General features: G+C 44.7%; 2 protein-coding genes across 4 annotated transcripts in view; both read left to right on the top strand.

The window, feature by feature from the left end:
• LOC148885929 (nucleosome-remodeling factor subunit BPTF-like) overlaps positions 1–4,914 on the top strand; it is a 30,059-nt gene extending 25,145 nt beyond the window's left edge. The window contains exons 29-31 of one of the 3 annotated variants that reach the window (XM_089019058.1): positions 2,571–2,655; positions 2,744–2,930; positions 3,921–4,914. In XM_089019058.1, the coding sequence (XP_088875184.1) occupies positions 2,571–2,655; positions 2,744–2,930; positions 3,921–3,957 (309 nt within the window). In that variant the 3' untranslated portion in view covers positions 3,958–4,914. Of the gene's footprint in view, positions 1–2,570; positions 2,656–2,743; positions 2,931–3,226 lie in introns of all 3 variants that reach the window. The other 2 variants (XM_089019057.1, XM_089019059.1) reach the window with 2 other exon arrangements.
• Positions 4,915–11,991: 7,077 nt separating this feature from the next.
• kpna2 (karyopherin alpha 2 (RAG cohort 1, importin alpha 1)) lies at positions 11,992–16,049 on the top strand. Its single transcript, XM_089019063.1, has 11 exons — positions 11,992–12,015; positions 12,247–12,365; positions 12,460–12,600; positions 13,191–13,279; positions 13,724–13,992; positions 14,085–14,179; positions 14,347–14,610; positions 14,821–15,054; positions 15,144–15,326; positions 15,422–15,571; positions 15,645–16,049. Exons 2-11 carry the CDS (start codon positions 12,309–12,311, stop codon positions 15,732–15,734), a joined length of 1,572 nt encoding a protein of 523 aa, XP_088875189.1. The 5' UTR covers positions 11,992–12,015; positions 12,247–12,308; the 3' UTR covers positions 15,735–16,049.
• Positions 16,050–16,539: the final 490 nt, after the last annotated feature.

The raw sequence follows: 16,539 nt of genomic DNA, 5'->3' as shown, positions 1-16,539 counted from the left end.
TCCCAGTCCATGATGTGATTTTCTCTTTTGCAGTGGTCCATGATGGCTGATTTATGGTGTTCCAGTTGTGCTTGTTCTTTTATTGCTCTTGTTTGTATATTTGCTGTCTCTTTCTCGCACTCCTTCTTGTGCTCTTTTTTTCTTGTATTAAAACTTCTTCCTGTCTCCCCGATAATAATACGAATACGATTTATTGCATGACTTGCATGGGATTTCATATGTTGAGTTGCATTTATTTTCCGGGTGTATTTTGTCCTTTGGGTGTACCAAGATCTGTCGGAGAGTTGTGTGCGGTTTGACCGGTGTGTTTATGTTGTGTTTCCTCTGTGTTCTTTGTATGCCTTCTGTGATCCCTCTTATGTATGGCAATGTTACCGTTCCTCTGTGCTCTTGTTTGTTTGCTTTTTCTTTCTCCCCTGTCCTGTGTTGTTTTTAACCTTTAGTTATTGCCCACTGCGGATATTGGCATTTCTTTAGTGCGTGTTGTATATGTTTTTCCTCCCGTGTTCCGTCCTGCGGGTCCGTAATCATTGTGGTGCGTTCATGTCATGTCCTGACGACTGACAACTTATGAATAGTGGAGTGTTCAGATGTCCAAAGGAGATATTGGTCGGTATGTGTGGGTTTCCTGTGTACTTTTATTTTGATGTCTCCGTTGTCCGTGTGGTGTATGTTCAAGTCCAAGAAGGCGATGGATTGGTTTGTTTTCTTCTTCATGGGTGAACTTGATGCTGCCTGTGGTGTCTATGGAGTTGAGTGATCCGTAAGCTGTTGCGTATGTCCTGTTTTGATTTTTTCCAGAATGTCGTCCACATATCGTTTCCATAGTGTGAGTTTGTATGTTTCCGGGGGTGTTGCAAGAGCTTTCTGTTCCAGGTCCTCCATGAAGAAGCCACACAAGATGGCAGAGAGTGGGTCCCCCATGGCGAACCCTTCTTTTTGTCTGTATATGGTGTTCCTGAATTGGAAATATGTGGATGTGGCAGTGAACTGGGGTAGCTGGGTTATGTCATGTGCTGTTAGATTTGTGCGTTTTTTGAGTGTCCTGTCTGCTTTTAGTCTCTCCTGTACTATCTGAATGGTGGCTTTGGTGAAAAGTGAGATGATGTCATGTGATATGAACATTTGGTCTCTCTGTATTTTTATGATGGCGAGTTCTGTAGCGAGCTGCTTTGAGTTCTCGCGGTGTTGGTCAGTGTGTCCCAGTAATGGTTTTATTATATCTGATAGTGCTTTTGATAGGTTGTACGTGACTGATCCGATGTTGTCTACTATGGGGCGGAGAAGTGTATCTGGTTTGTGTATTTTTGGCGTGCCGTAAAGCTTGGGGATGATGATGATGCTGTGGGTACCAGGTGGTTGTATGACTGTTTGTTTATTTTATTTTCCTTTAATAGGGGTTTGAGTAGTGCTTTAAGTTTGTTTTTCTTCTGTTGGGTCTTTCTTTAATATTTCATAGGCGTCGTCCTGTAATAACTGCTGCATCTGTTTTTCGTGTTTTTCCGTGTCCATGATCACTGTTGTTCTGCCTTTGTCTGCTGGGAGATTGTGATGTCCAGTGAGTATTGTGAATACACTGTCTGGGAGAAAAGAATCTGTTTTAAATTAGATATCAAGTAGACAGGATGAACTTAATACAACTGAAATGTGGACTCGTTTCAACTTTATTGATCGTTCAAAGGCGGAGCGTAGACTGCGAGGTTAAAATATCCCATCAATCAGGCTCCACAAATAACCCGCACAAGTCATCTGTACAATTTGAAGAGAACATACAAGCAAGCGAACCAGCTATTAATGAAGTTTCTAGTGTGTCTGCCTGCATCTGTTGCTGTTGCAATATCACAACTTGTAAGATGTACAACCCAGAGCTCCTTGAGACACATTATGCAAATAGCTATCCATTCCATCAAGCCGTCAACGACCATCACAATGATAAATAAAACAACTATTATACAGTACAGTTTATTTCTTTAATTACAGCACCATAGCAGATTTATTATACATAAAATAAGGTAGATTGTGTGTAGTTTTCAGGCTTGTTTTGTTGAAAATTATGTTTTATGGGGACCTGGGAACGGATGATTCTCATTTTATTTGTTTCTTTTGGGAAATTAATGTTTGGAATACACACTTTTTGCCTTATACACACTTTCTGGGAACCGATTAAGTTCATAAGCCAAGGTATCAATGTACAGTAAAGTCTCGTTATATCGATATTCAAGGGAGTCCGAAAAATATCGATATAACCGGGACTATCGATATATCCGACCCTGTTTGCATGTAATTTTCTCCGCGCGTGCATAGAAATAGTATCGATATAACCGTGACTATCGATATATCCGATATCGATATAACGAGACTTTACTGTATTTAGATATTGGGATTTTTTTTTTTATTCTTTGAAGGTGTGCCTTATACTCCGGCGCGCCTTATATAAGGAAAAAGTTTGAAAAGACACCATTCATTGTTGTCTTTTCAAACCTATACTACACAGCGGAAAAGACGGTACTTTTGGAGCATGTACTAGATAGTTTTAAAATCAACTTTGCGTTATATTCCTGTTGTAACAGTCACACAAGATGGCGTGGCCTTTCCTTGAACCAGTGGATCCGCATGACGCACCTGATTATTACCGCGTCATTAAGGAACCAATGGGTAACCGTGTGTGTGCACGTGTGTGGCATCTAATTTGAAGAAGAAGAACCATTTCCAGCGACGCTGACGCAATCTTTGTCCCTTGCAGACTTTTCCACAATGGAAAGCCGTTTACAAAAGCGGCATTATCACAAGGTCACCGAGTTTGTGGCCGACGTGACCAAAATATTCGACAACTGCCGCTACTACAACCCCAATGACACGCCCTTCTTTCAGTGTGCGGAGGTGCTTGAAGGCTTCTTTGTGCAGAAGCTCAAATGTTTCAAAGCTGGCAGGTGAGCTCCGCAATGCGCCGGATGTTGTAATAGCTTGGTCTCACTATGTGCTATGTTCTCCCGTATTGCATCAGTTTTCAGTCACCCTCCCCCACCGCCGCCCTCATACAGCGTTTGTACGATACCCTCGCATGAGTTGAGCGTAGGCGATGCCCCATACTAACTAACTGGGTTGACAAGAAAGTCAAAACATGATATGCGCCGTGTGCTTGCTTACAACATCTGCCGTGTCTGGGTTTGTTCACCTTTGCTGCATGCCTTTGATTTATGCCATCCCATTTTCTTCTGTCTTGCAGATTGTCAGATTCTTAAATGGGCCAGTCTAGCTGGAGTCTGGACTGGATGCTTGTCTCTCTCTAATAATCATGGCAAGAGTGTTCAGTAGTCACCATAAAGTGGCAGCCATGTTGACTTTACTCCATCAGTTCAATGATGACAATTGCTTTTTTGTTATTGGTGTTAACCAACAAGCGGTCACTGTAGTTTTCATCTTTGCGGGGGGATTTTAAATACATTTGAGCGCAGTTTGTGTTTATTTGCGATGTACTGTACATCTCGGTTAAATTTGATTGGGTCTGAGTCGAGTTAAAGTATACAAAACTGTATATTTTATAACTGATATTTATGAGTGCTATCACTTGGCTGCGCCTCTGATTTGATCAGTGTTTAAGGTTAATGTATATATATTTTTTATCATGTATAGTGGTTGTAAAATATCTTGGTTTTTTTTGTTTTTTTTTGATGAAACAATTGCTTCGGAGAGTAATATCTATCGGTATTCGGCGTTTCTTCCGCATCCTTTGCAAAAATAATGTTGTCAGCATAATTGTCATCAATACATTCCCAATACATAACATTCAACATGGCTGTAGAACCATCTTGCAAGGCGGCCTTAATGCATTCACTGTGTGCGCGTGTGGTCTTTGTCCACATTTTAACACCTGAGAACGTGTGAAGACCTCTCAACTTCGCCCTCTCTCCACGCTGTAGGTCTCATAACAACAAGCTACAGTCATCAACCTCTTAGAGTGCGTGGCACATCGGCGAAACGCCGACAAACAAAATGCACTTGCCAAGATGTTTGGCTTTTCTCTGCTGTCCCTCCGTGACACACGTCCTGTCGGGGATGTGCTCGTTTATGTGCGGAAGGAACCAAGCACTGCTGCTTTCACAGAGTTGGGCGGGCTCAGCGTTTCAGCTCCAAGGGACCTTTTTTTGCACCTGTCTTCATAAGCGCAACTCATGGACGAGTTGGCATTTCACAAGAAACTGTACCTCGGAGAAAAGACTCTCAAGGAGCTCTCGTGTTTCCGTGTACTTTATTTTGGGGTCTCATTTGTTTGGCTCTTTTATTTTCTTTTTGTTAAATTCAAAAGGTCAATTTGTTCAACGAGGAGTAGGAAATTCAATCTACAGTAATGCCTGAGTTTTACTGAGCAAAATACGTATTTTGTGTCAACATCCTTTTTGTACTCTTTCCATTGTTGAGGCTGAGGTGGCATGAGAAGACGATCCAGTACCAAATGTCTGGTCTACGGAGTAAATGCTCGTTAGGCTCCTTTCCTTGCTCTGCAAAAGCGACTGACTTGACAATGATGAAAATGTGTATTTGAAGGTTCCTGTTCTGTTTGTAAAATAAAAAAAGTCTGAATTTTGACAATTGTTTTTGTATTACAGACAAAGAAATATGGATGTATATGAAAGTTAATAAAAGGCAAAAATGTTGACAATAACTACGATTGTCAATATTGTGGAGGCGAGGCAGAGGTGGGCAAAATAAGGCCCAGGGGGCAAGTATTGTGTCATTTGGCCCACTGAGTATATTAACCCATTTACGCCGAGCATGTTCATATGAACACAGATGAATTCATAAAAAATATCAAAATGACTATTCGCTGACTTAAAGGACAACCGACGTCTCCGGACAAGTTGTGTCCATAATTTGTAAAATGGCTTCAAATGACTTCTACTGAGCGTATTTGACAAAGATTCCACCGCATATAGCTAGATTTTACCTTTTAAGACTCGCGCTGAACATTCAGGAAGTCTTCTTTTTGAGTTGGTGACGATGCCTGACGTGACGTCAGAAAAGGACCGCCTCCTCACCGTCACGTCAATGTATTTTGCTGTACTGTTTTTTTAAATCATGTCTGACACCCAAAAGCCGCCAGCAGAGGGAAGCAAACTCCACGGAAAGCTAGTATCAGCCTGTGGAAACGAGCTAATTCATTCCTCACCGGAGCTGGTCGCCATTTTTCTGCGTCTTCTTGGGTGAGACATCCCCCCCCCCCCCCCCCCCCCCCGCCCGTTTGCCTCAAAATGGCCCAAATACTTTAATCAATTGCAAACATGTATGCTTTGCTCATCGGGACCATTTGAATCATATTCATAACTGGATGTGTAACAAGAAAACATCTTCTCCGAATCTGAAGCCATTGTTTTGATTCACAAGAAATGCAAGACGTCTTGGTATGGCGTCACGGAAGGGGGGCGGGAATTTTTGAAAATGCCCAATTCGCAGCTCCATTTTTTTGCAGTTTTAGCACACTTGAAGTCATTTTTATTGGTGTTTTGCATTTGACTAAAAATATCATACTGAGTTTTTTGGGTATTTTAGATGCTATAAAACGCTTTTCTGGTGTCAGTTAAAAAAGTGACGTCGGTTGTCCTTTAAAGAACCACCTCGGATTCAATAGGAACAATCGGTGGGGCCACAGGGAGTGGTCCTCTGCTCCCCCCCAACCTGAGAGTAGGGACCTATCATAGCTGTGTCCGGCGCCGCCATGTCTGGCCATTAGGGATATACAGTAAAGTCTCGTTATATCGATATCGGATATATCGATAGTCCCGGTTATATCGATACTATTTCTATGCACGCACGGAGAAACTTACATGCAAACAGGGTCGGATATATCGATAGTCCCGGTTATATCTGTCGTGTTGTCGAATAAGGCACACGTGAGTCCAGCTGTGCGTTAACGTGGGTAACTTTATTTCGCCTCCAATGCTGTCCTTCTTCCCAGTCACTCCCCCTGCTGGTCCTTGGCGCCTCCTGCTGACGTCATCGCCCAGCGCCACTGATCTTGTCAACAATCACACCACATCTCCCCTTTCTAGAATCATTGGATAGACTACCAATGATTCAACAGACCTTGAGGATTATTCTGCCTCGTGGTTGAAAGGTCTGCTCGTCCCTCAGACTGTGACAAGGGATCGCATAGGAAAAACAAACATATTTGAGACAATCCATTTGAAAACAATAACTTGATGGTCCATCATAACTGATCCTCCTCTATGCTCTGTAATGGGCTGAACATTGTATGGACAAACAGAACAGCATGTACAAGTACATCTCAATATTCGGAATACACCCACCCCCGTTTTTTTTTTTTTTTTTTTTTTTTTTAACGAACAACCCTGCAAGCAGAGCCTGAAAGTAGGGGGAAAATGGGTGAAAAAAAAGAAAATCACAAGTCCAACCTGGTTGGTTTCACCACTACTCTCCCAAACCTGGTCTTGGTAGTAGGAGTGGGTGGTGGTTCTGGAAGATTGTGCTGTAGTGGTCCCGCTGATGGACTTTCTGGATCGCTTCCCGAAGACTGCTCCGCTGCATCACAGCCACTCTGCTCAGACGAGGACCTCATTGGGATGAGATGACGCCGGTTTCGTCTGATGGTCCCGTGAGGTCCCTCTACCAGATATGATCGTGGGGAAGCATGTCTTTCGATGATGGCTCCTTCCGCTCCTTGGTCCTTAATCCACACACACTGTCCCGGGTTGAGTCTGACGAGGTTCTGTGCACGATGTCGCGTGTTGTAGCGTTGTGCATCTTTTGTCCTCTTCTCATCTTCCTTCTGGATGATGGCTTCTCGGTCGGGGATGGCTGGGTTAAGCAGGACAGGAAGGATGGGAACCCTCGTGCGGAGTCTCCTCCCCATTAGAAGCTGAGCGGGGCTGTACCCGTTTTCAAGAGGGGTAGCCCTGTACGCAAGCAAGGCCAGATAGGGGTCATCTGCTTTTTTCAAGAGGCTTTTGATCGTTTGAACTGCACGTTCTGCCTCGGCATTGCCTTGAGGGTATCGTGGGCTACTTGTAATGTGGCGGAACCCATACGACTCCGCAAACTCTGTGAAGACTGTTCCGGAGAACTGAGGCCCTCCATCCGAAACCAAAAGGTCCGGGATCCCATGGCGTGCATATATTGATTTGAGGTGGCGGATTACCTCGTTCGATTTTGTGGAGGCCAACAGAGCTATTTCCACATACCTTGACATGTAGTCTACAACCAGCAAGTAGGTCTTGTTTCCGAGCATGAACAAATCTGCTCCTAGCTTTTCCCATGGTCTTCCTGGGTACGGTGATGGAATCATTGGCTCTCTGTGGTTCAGTCTCTCCTTGCAGCATGTTCGGCAGTTGAGAACCAACTCGTTCAGCTGTTGGCTTAGCCCAGGCCACCACACCGCCCGCCGCGCTCGTTCTCTACACTTTACCACGCCCTGGTGACCTTCATGCAGTTTAACGAGAACATCATTTCTCATGGTTGAAGGTATGACAATTCTCTGTCCCTTCAGTAGGATTCCGTCGTGGACTGTGAGGAATGCCTGCTCTGCTCTGTACAGCCTGAGTGCCGGTTCATTGGGGCCTTGTTCAGGCCAGCCTTCTTTGCACAACTGCATCACACGTGCACACACGCTGTCCCTCTGCAGCTGCTCTCTCAGCCTTTCGAGGTAATTGGTGGTTGCCGGGAGGTTCTCCATCACCATGTCGATGTAGATGTTCGTATCTTCGAGCAATTCTTTGTCATCTGGTGTCGCCTCCTTCTCCACTGGAGCTCGAGACAGTGTGTCAGCTGTCAACAGGCTTTTTCCTGGGACGTGAGAGATGGAGTAAGAGTAGCGCATGAGTCGCATTCTGAAGCGTTGTATCCGTGGAGGTAATGTATCCAGGGCTTGGGACCCCAGGAGACTCAGGAGAGGTTTGTGGTCCGTCTCCATCAAGAAATGCTTCCCGATGAGAAAGTTACGAAACCTCTCGCAGGCCCAGGTCAGCCCCAGAGCCTCCTTCTCCACTTGAGCATATCTCTGCTCCGTAGATGTGAGCGAGCGTGACACGTAAGCTATTGGTCTCCATTCTTCCTCCCACTTTTGGAGAAGAACTCCGCCCAACCCGTACGACGACGCATCTGCAGAGACTTTACTTTCTCTGTTGGGATCAAACATGGCCAGCACCGGTGTGGACGTCAGCGCGTCTTTTAAATCTTGAAAGGCTCGTGCCTGGTCGACGCCCCACACCCAGCAGTTCCGTTTGGACAGGAGGTCTCGGAGAGGCTTGTCTCGATCTGCCAACCCCGGCACAAACCTCCCCAGTTGGTTCATCATTCCGAGAAAACTTCTCAACTCTGTTAGATTTGTTGGTTCCGGCATCATCCTTACTGCCTCAGTTTTAGCTGGGTCTGGCCTGATGCCGCTGTCTGAGATCACATGGCCTAGAAATGTCACCTCTGACTTTGACAGTTCACATTTTTCCACATTGAGAGTGATGCCTGCCTCCTGGATTTTCTCCAAGGTAGCATGCAGGCGGGCATCGTGCTCCTCCTGCGTCCTGCCCCATATGAGCACATCATCCATGAGGCAAACAACACCGTCCAGCCCTTCTGTAACCTCTGTTACCATTCTGTTTTGAAAGTGTTCAGGGGCGGAGGCTATCCCAAAAGGTAGCCTCTTGAAATAATAGCGTCCAAATGGCGTGATGAAAGTTGTAAGCTTTGCGGAATTAGGTGTTAGGGGTATTTGCCAGAACCCCATTTTTGCATCCAGCTTACTAAAAACCCTGGCTCCAGCCAGCATGCCGAGTGTTTCCTCCACTGATGGCAGGATATACTTTTCTCTGCAGACTGACTCGTTGAGTTTGGTGAGGTCGACACAGATTCGTACAGCACCTGATTTCTTGGGCACTACCACGATGCCAGCGCACCAGTCTGTTGGCTGCTCGATTCTTTTTATTACTCCGAGTCGTTCCATGCGGGATAGCTCTTTCTTGACTTTGTCCATTAATGGCAATGGAATCCTCCTTGGTGTTTTTAAAGAGAAAGGTTCAGACCCTGGTTTCAGTTTGATGTTGTACGGCTGCCGCATCTTTCCGAGTCCAGTGCATATTTTTGGGTAGTTGTCTTTTAATGACTGCATAGTGACGCTGCCTAGGCGTGCGACGAGCCCCAGCCTGCAGCTCACAGATCTCCCCAGCAAGGCAGTATGCACATGACGACTGATGTAAACATCCTCCATCACCTCCTTCTCACCTTTTCTCAGCGGCAGCTTGGCGACGCCCACAACCTCAAGAGGGCTGCTCCCTGGTCCCAGGAGTCGTTTTGTTGCCTTTTTGAGTTTAGGGAGATTGTTTTGATACGTGACCTTGAATGCTTTGTATGGCAGAACAGTGACGTCGGCGCCAGTATCGATTTTAAACATCACACTGCGCTGATTTATGTCGATCTTGACCATCCACGGATCACGGTCTGTCACAACACTGCCAAGGAGAACTGCTTCCTCCCCCTCGTCTTCCTCATCTCCTGTAATTTCATGCGTCGATTTGAATTTACATACGCGCTGAAAATGTCCCTTCCGCCCGCAAGCATGACATTTCACCTCATGGGCCGGACAATCAAATTTTGGATGAGAAGGAGAGCTGCCGCATTTCTGGCACACTGACTGTGCCCCCCTTTCCTTTCTAAAGTGAGTACTGTGGGGCTTGTTTGTCTGGCTATTGGCATAGTTGGGTGAGTTTTTAGCCGTCTTTAATTTGCTTTTGAACACTCTGTCAACAGATTCGGCGCCACTTGCCTCTGAGTTGGTGTCCCCCCGCAGATAAGGCTGTTGCCTCTTCACCTCCTCACTTTGCCGTGCTATTCTTATGGCTTTTTCAAGGGTCAGATCCGCATCCAACTGCAATCGTTCGGACAATCCCTTGTCCCGTAGTCCGACTACAATTCTGTCTCTGATCAGTTCATTGCGTAGCGTCCCATAGCTACAATGCTCTGCCAGGGCATACAGTGCAGTGACAAACGAATCCACACTCTCCCCTTCCTTTTGATAGCGCATGTTGAATATTGCACGCTCAAAGATGACATTTTTCTTCACAACGAAGAAGTCTTGGAGTCCCCTCCGCACTTCTTGATACGTGCACCGTTGAACCTCCGTCAGATTCAACCCGCGTAAAATATCATCAGCCTCGTCACCCATGCAGTAAATAAGTGTGTTTACTTGATTTTCTTCAGAACTCGCTTTAAGGTTACTTGCCAGGCGAAATCTTTCAAATCTCCTGATCCATTTTTCCCACTCCTGCGGTTTTGAGAAGTCAAAGGGTTCTGGCGGCTGGATGTTGAACGTGGCGCACGGCCCCGCGGTGACGACTGGTCCCGCAGCCTGCTGTGCACCTCGCGCCATGGCTCCATTAGCCCGTGCCGATGTTCCATCCTCTACGTCGCTCATGTTGCCTTTTTCTCTCCGCCGCGTTTCCAAAATATCCTCTTCGCGCACACCACGTCAACTACAGGACTTCTGACACCATGTCGTGTTGTCGAATAAGGCACACGTGAGTCCAGCTGTGCGTTAACGTGGGTAACTCTTTATTTCGCCTCCAATGCTGTCCTTCTTCCCAGTCACTCCCCCTGCTGGTCCTTGGCGCCTCCTGCTGACGTCATCGCCCAGCGCCACTGATCTTGTCAACAATCACACCACAATATCGATATTTTTTCGGGCTCCCTTGAATATCGATATAACGAGACTTTACTGTATATAGGGCCGATACTACCAGTAAGACTTTAGTTCGCTGACGAAGCGTCTTGGAGAAGAAGCGAAACGTCCGACACCTTGAAAAGAAGTCCAGATGACGGCAGAAGAAACCTTTTCATCGATGGACCACTCCTGTACCACTGAGAGCTTACACAGACAAAATAATATCAAATCAGAGTATCAGATAGTTTCAAACAGAATAAATAATTAACCATAATATAATTATATATAATTAATCATTAATGTGGCAAGAAACAATGCATTTGAAAATAAATTTGTGTTCATATGAATGCGCTTGCCGTAAATGGGTTAATTACTTCCTTAAGATTAATTAGTTCATAAACCGTAGTTGTGACATGTTTAATTTACTAAATTAATTCTAATAAAAGTAAATGGGGGGATTGTTATGTTAATTTCACCCCATGATTGTAAATAAAGATGAAAAAACTGTTTTAATCCAACCTTTTGAAAATGAATTTATCTGTGTTCATATGAACATGCTTGGCGTAAATGGGTTAATTCCTTCCTTAAAATTAATTAGGTCATAAACCGTAGTTGTGACATGTTTTATTTTAATAAATGAATCCTAATAAAAGTAAATGTGGAGATTGTTAAATTAATTTCACCTCATAATTGTACATAGAGAGACAAATACTTTGTTTTTTAATCAAACCTTTTGAAGATGTGCAAACGGCATTTGGCATATAGTGAGTTACACCTTCCTATGTAGCATTAAGTGTCCAATCGTTGGACAATGTCTTCCATTTTCCAGACCGCTTTGTCCTCATTTTAGAGAGACGTTTTTTTTGGGATCGGCTCACCAGAATGATGGTTTATTTTGGTTCCCAAAATGATCCTCAGTTTATTTTAGTTTTTTTTAGAAGAGTGACATTTTGACAATTCCTGGAAGCGAAAAACATTCTACTTCTTGGATTTCGCACCAGAAAATAATAACTCCAATAAATGATGTGAAAGCTTACTCCTAACATGAGTGACTTTGTCACGCTGCATGACAACTTTACCGGCGAGCCTCGGGAGGATAGACAGGACGGTTGAGATAACGGATGTGGATCGTGGCTTTCAAAAAATGGATGGACGTGGCCACGTCCATAACCTCGCGATAATACGTAGCTGACACTACTTCCGTTACCATGACTGTTTCTTTTCAAACAGTCCAATGACAGAAGATAACTGAATGCCCGTGGCCAAATGGTCCAATCAAAATACGTCGTTTCGGGAATTTAAAGGTCTGTGCGTCACATTCAGCACAATTTGAACTCATTCTCCAGCAATAGGTAAGGTCGGTCTCAATTCTCTTGACATTCTAACCGTTACAATTTTGTTTTAGACTATTTTACCTCAGTGGTTGATATTGCAATTTGGTATTGTTACAACATGTTCACTTCTTCGACAGTTATCGTTTAATCGGTTCAATGTTAATGCTTAATACGTATTCCGTCGTCATGCTAAAGTGTCACGAGGAATCGCGAAATCGAAGTTTGTGAACCTTAATGCTTGTACGGCAGGAAATCCTCTTCGCAAATCGACGTTTTCCTCACTGCTGCCCAACTTTATTGACGTTGTGAAAATGTCCGAGAACGTCGCCCGCCTGAACAAGTTCAAGAACAAAGGAAAAGATTCGAATGTAAGAGAGCGTGCCTGAAGTGAAGTTGAGTGCTTGGCTAGCTAGCACGATGACGCCGTGGAACGTGATTAATTTGTGTATGAAACCCACGCAGGAGCTTAGACGCAGGAGAGTTGAGGTGAACGTCGAGCTACGCAAGGCCCGGAAAGATGATCAGATGTTTAAAAGAAGGAACATGGCTGCGTTTCCCGAGGAGGCCACCTCTCCACTTCAGGAGAAAAGTCAGAACGGTCAAGTAAGGAAATTATCAACTCCTGACGTCCGCCTCCTATTCAATATATAGTGTAGAACAATATAATGCGCTCAACGTCGTTTTTGCTACGTTTTAAGAACCTCAGATCTTCACCTCAGATTGAACACTTAAAAACCTAGGCGACATTTTATTACAGCATTTGTTCGAAGTTTTGTTCTATAGAAACCTCGAGGTGGGTAGTCAACGCAATTTTTGACGTGTTTTGCATAAAGGTCTTTTTTTGTTATCATATGACCCGGCCACTTTTGTCTATTGTGGATATTTTAACCATATGCCTGAAGTATTCATTAAAAATATGTCAGACAAAAATCCTCTCTTTGTCCATGTATACCACTGGCATATGGTGACGGACAGTTAATGTTCTGAATGTCAACTGTATTATATAGCAATTGAGCTGTAATCACAGCTGTAACACTGTGCTACATAAACCACAATGATTTATATTTACTGCATTTACATTTTCAAGATCCATTGGACATTTTGTATATATGGGTGGCTCTCTGAGATTCTTTTTGAGCGTATTTTAATAAAACCTGAATATTGTCACATATCTTGTGTCTTTGTCAATGAAGACCTCCAGCCAATGGACAGTTGCAGAAATTCTCACTGGAGTCAACAGTGATAATGTGGAGTCACAGCTGCAGGCAACACAAGCAGCAAGGCAAGTTTAAGTTATTTATTTTAGTTTTCTCGATTTTCAATATTATGCTTGTTGCTTGAGCTATCTGGCTGGCTAGCTATCTATTTGCTATATATTAGCGAGCTATCAATTAGTTATCTATTAGCTAGCTAGCTAACTTTCTATCTATTTGAGTAATTCCGGGTTGAGTGAACGCTAGCGCATGCGGCTGCCACTGCTCACCCACAGGAAAAACTGATCCTGTGACCTTGAGAATTTTGAAAGGCGCTTAAAGATGAAATGTATTTTATAAATCTTCCTGGCTGCCTTAAAATTCTTAAACATAAAAACTCTTGGATCTGGTGGAGTTTGTGTTTTATTTTCTCTGTACAACATGTGAGAGCAAACACTGTCGAAAATGGATTTGAAATGTGAATAAATTCTGTTACCTCTACACTCATCACATTTTGTGTATTCTGAATATAGGAAACTGCTGTCCCGGGAGAGGCACCCTCCCATCGACCGGATCATCAGTGCTGGTCTGATCCCAAAATTCGTGGCCTTTTTAGGACTGTCCGACTGCCCTCCCATCCAGTTTGAAGCCTCTTGGGCATTGACCAACATTGCCTCCGGCACGTCTGATCAGACGGCTGCCGTGGTCCAGGGTGGAGCAATTCCTGCTTTCGTTAGGTTGGTCACGTCCCCCCACCAGCACATCAGTGAGCAAGCTGTCTGGGCTCTTGGAAACATTGCTGGTAATTGATGACTTTTTTCTTTGTCAATATGATGAACGTGCGCAAATGGAATCTGTGATCCAGCGTGATGGTTTTCATATTGTGTCGTTGAGGTGACGGATCGGCTTTGAGGGACAAGGTGATCAAGCACGGAGCTATAGCTGCCCTGCTCAATCTGCTCACGGTTCCTGACCTCTCTGGACTAAGTGTAAGTACCTGCTTTCAAAAGTTCCTTGACTTCTCAATCGAGGAGTCAAACAAACGGCTTTACAAAATGCTGACCAGACACTGAAACAAACAAAATCACTTGAGGTTCTTGTTTCTTTTGTAGCCACTAGGGGGAAGCCTAATTTCAAACGTATTTGTTTTTCTCAGCCTGGTTATCTGAGAAATGTAACCTGGACAGTGTCCAACCTGTGCCGCAACAAGAACCCTTCACCTCCCATAAGTGCCATCGAGCAGCTCTTACCTGCGCTCGTACGCCTCCTTCACCACGACGACAAAGAGGTGTTGGCCGACGCCTGTTGGGGGGTTTCATACCTGACTGACGGTTCTAATGATCGCATCGACGTGGTGGTGCGGGCGGGGCTGGTACCTCGCCTCGTCAAACTGCTCAGCAGCTCAGAACTGCCTGTGGTGGTAAGTCGTGCCACGTGTAATACGGCGATCCTCAACCTATTGTTGGACCGTCGCGTTATTTTTTTTCGCTTCATCCTAAATGTCATTTTATCGGAAATAAAAACGACAATCAATCAATCTTTCTCTCTGGCCCCGTGATGGTTGCTGTCACTGTTGACTCTTTAAGAAAAAACCCCAGTGTTTTGTGGTGACCCATTTGTGCCCCCTCAGACCCCTTCCCTGCGTGCCATCGGCAACATTGTGACGGGCACAGATGAACAGACTCAGGCGGTGCTCGACGCCGGGGCCCTGGACATTTTTGCCGCCTTACTGTGCCACAACAAAACCAATATTCAAAAGGAGGCCGCCTGGACTTTGTCCAACATCACGGCGGGAAAAGACACCCAAATCCAGGAAGTCATCAACGCCGGCCTCGTGCCGCATTTGGTCAATGTCCTTGTGAGGGTACGCCACGCCACAGCTTGTCTTTTCTCCACTTTTCAAATGCTGCGCCCGTTCACTTTCTTGTGGGCTTTCCTGGCTCTTTTCCACAGGGTGACTACAAAACCCAAAAGGAGGCTGTATGGGCTGTGACTAACTTCACCAGTGGGGGCAACGTGGACCAAGTTGTGTTCTTGGTGCAGTGCAACGTGTTGGAGCCACTCCTCAATCTTCTGTCGTCAAAGGACAGCAAAACTGTTCTCATCATCTTGGATGCCATCGCAAATATATTTTTGGTTGGTGCAATTCATTCATTGTATTTATTTTTAATGACCATCGCGTGACCTTAAAGGGAATTGCGGAGGTTGTGACATATGACCGCTTCTTATAGGCAGGTGACAAAATTGGTGAGTCACACAAGCTGGCCCTGATGATTGAAGAATGCGGTGGGCTCGATCAGATTGAATCACTACAGGCTCATGAGAATGAGATGGTCTACAAAGCGGCTCTCAACCTGATTGAGAAGTATTTCTCCGACGAGGTAATTGCCTTAGTAAAATAACATCCTCCGTCTCTTAGTATTGTAACATTTTTGCCTCCGTTTGAATTTCTAGGAAGAAGAGTTGCAGTGCGTCGCCCCAGAAGCAACGGCCGATGGTTATGAATTTCAAATCGGTGAAAACCAGAGCACTTTCAATTTCTAACACTTGACCGCATCCTTCCTGCGACGGTTTGTCCTTTTTTCCTGTCAATGTGCTATTCTGTGGCCTGTTGTATGTATTGTACATACCGTTTTAAAAACTCGATGAACCAAGCATGTAAATAAAGCTGATGGATGTTGAGTGGCGGGCGGATCTCCACCCACACTTCCCACAAAACTTCCACCAAGACTTGGAAGAGTAACTTGAGTGTTTGCCTGCGCTTTGGGAGTTCCCGCTCCCCTCAGAACCATTGGGGGGCCTTAATATCAATTCAATTTTTATTGCTGCGGCATACCGAGAAGTGATTTAACATGCACAGAAGCAGGTTTTTTTTTCTATGGCCGTTTCTGTCCCACAACCCTAATAAAACCCTCGGGTGCAGGAAAGAAGAGGCATTCCGGTTGAAAAATGATTTTGGGAATGTGCAAAAAGGACTGGGTGAAGCTGAGGGGATGCCAATGATTTTTTTTTTTAATTAATGAGCGCTAGCAACCAGCCTCACACATACTGAATACATGTAAATGCACATCAAAGTTGATTGTAATCTTAAAGGTCCTACATGATTTCCACAAAAATGAATTTGAGACGCTCAAGAACACCTCGACGGGTTGATGATGTCGGCCGGTGTAGCAAGATAGAACCTCAGCATTCAAACGTGAATGAGTTTCTCATCTATCCCCTTCCTCGTTCAAACACTAATTTGCAATGACAATTGCTAAAAAGACAATCAAACATCCTCGAGTGTAACACACGATCCACTTCGAAGGGGGCGTGAGGCTTATGTGTGCTCTTAAAGCGACAGTAAATC

The sequence above is a fragment of the Hippocampus bargibanti genome, linkage group LG17, assembly GCF_051943395.1.
Source record: "Hippocampus bargibanti isolate YZ-2025 linkage group LG17, ASM5194339v1, whole genome shotgun sequence".
Classification (NCBI taxonomy): domain Eukaryota; kingdom Metazoa; phylum Chordata; class Actinopteri; order Syngnathiformes; family Syngnathidae; genus Hippocampus; species Hippocampus bargibanti.
This window is presented reverse-complemented; position numbering and strand designations above follow the sequence as displayed.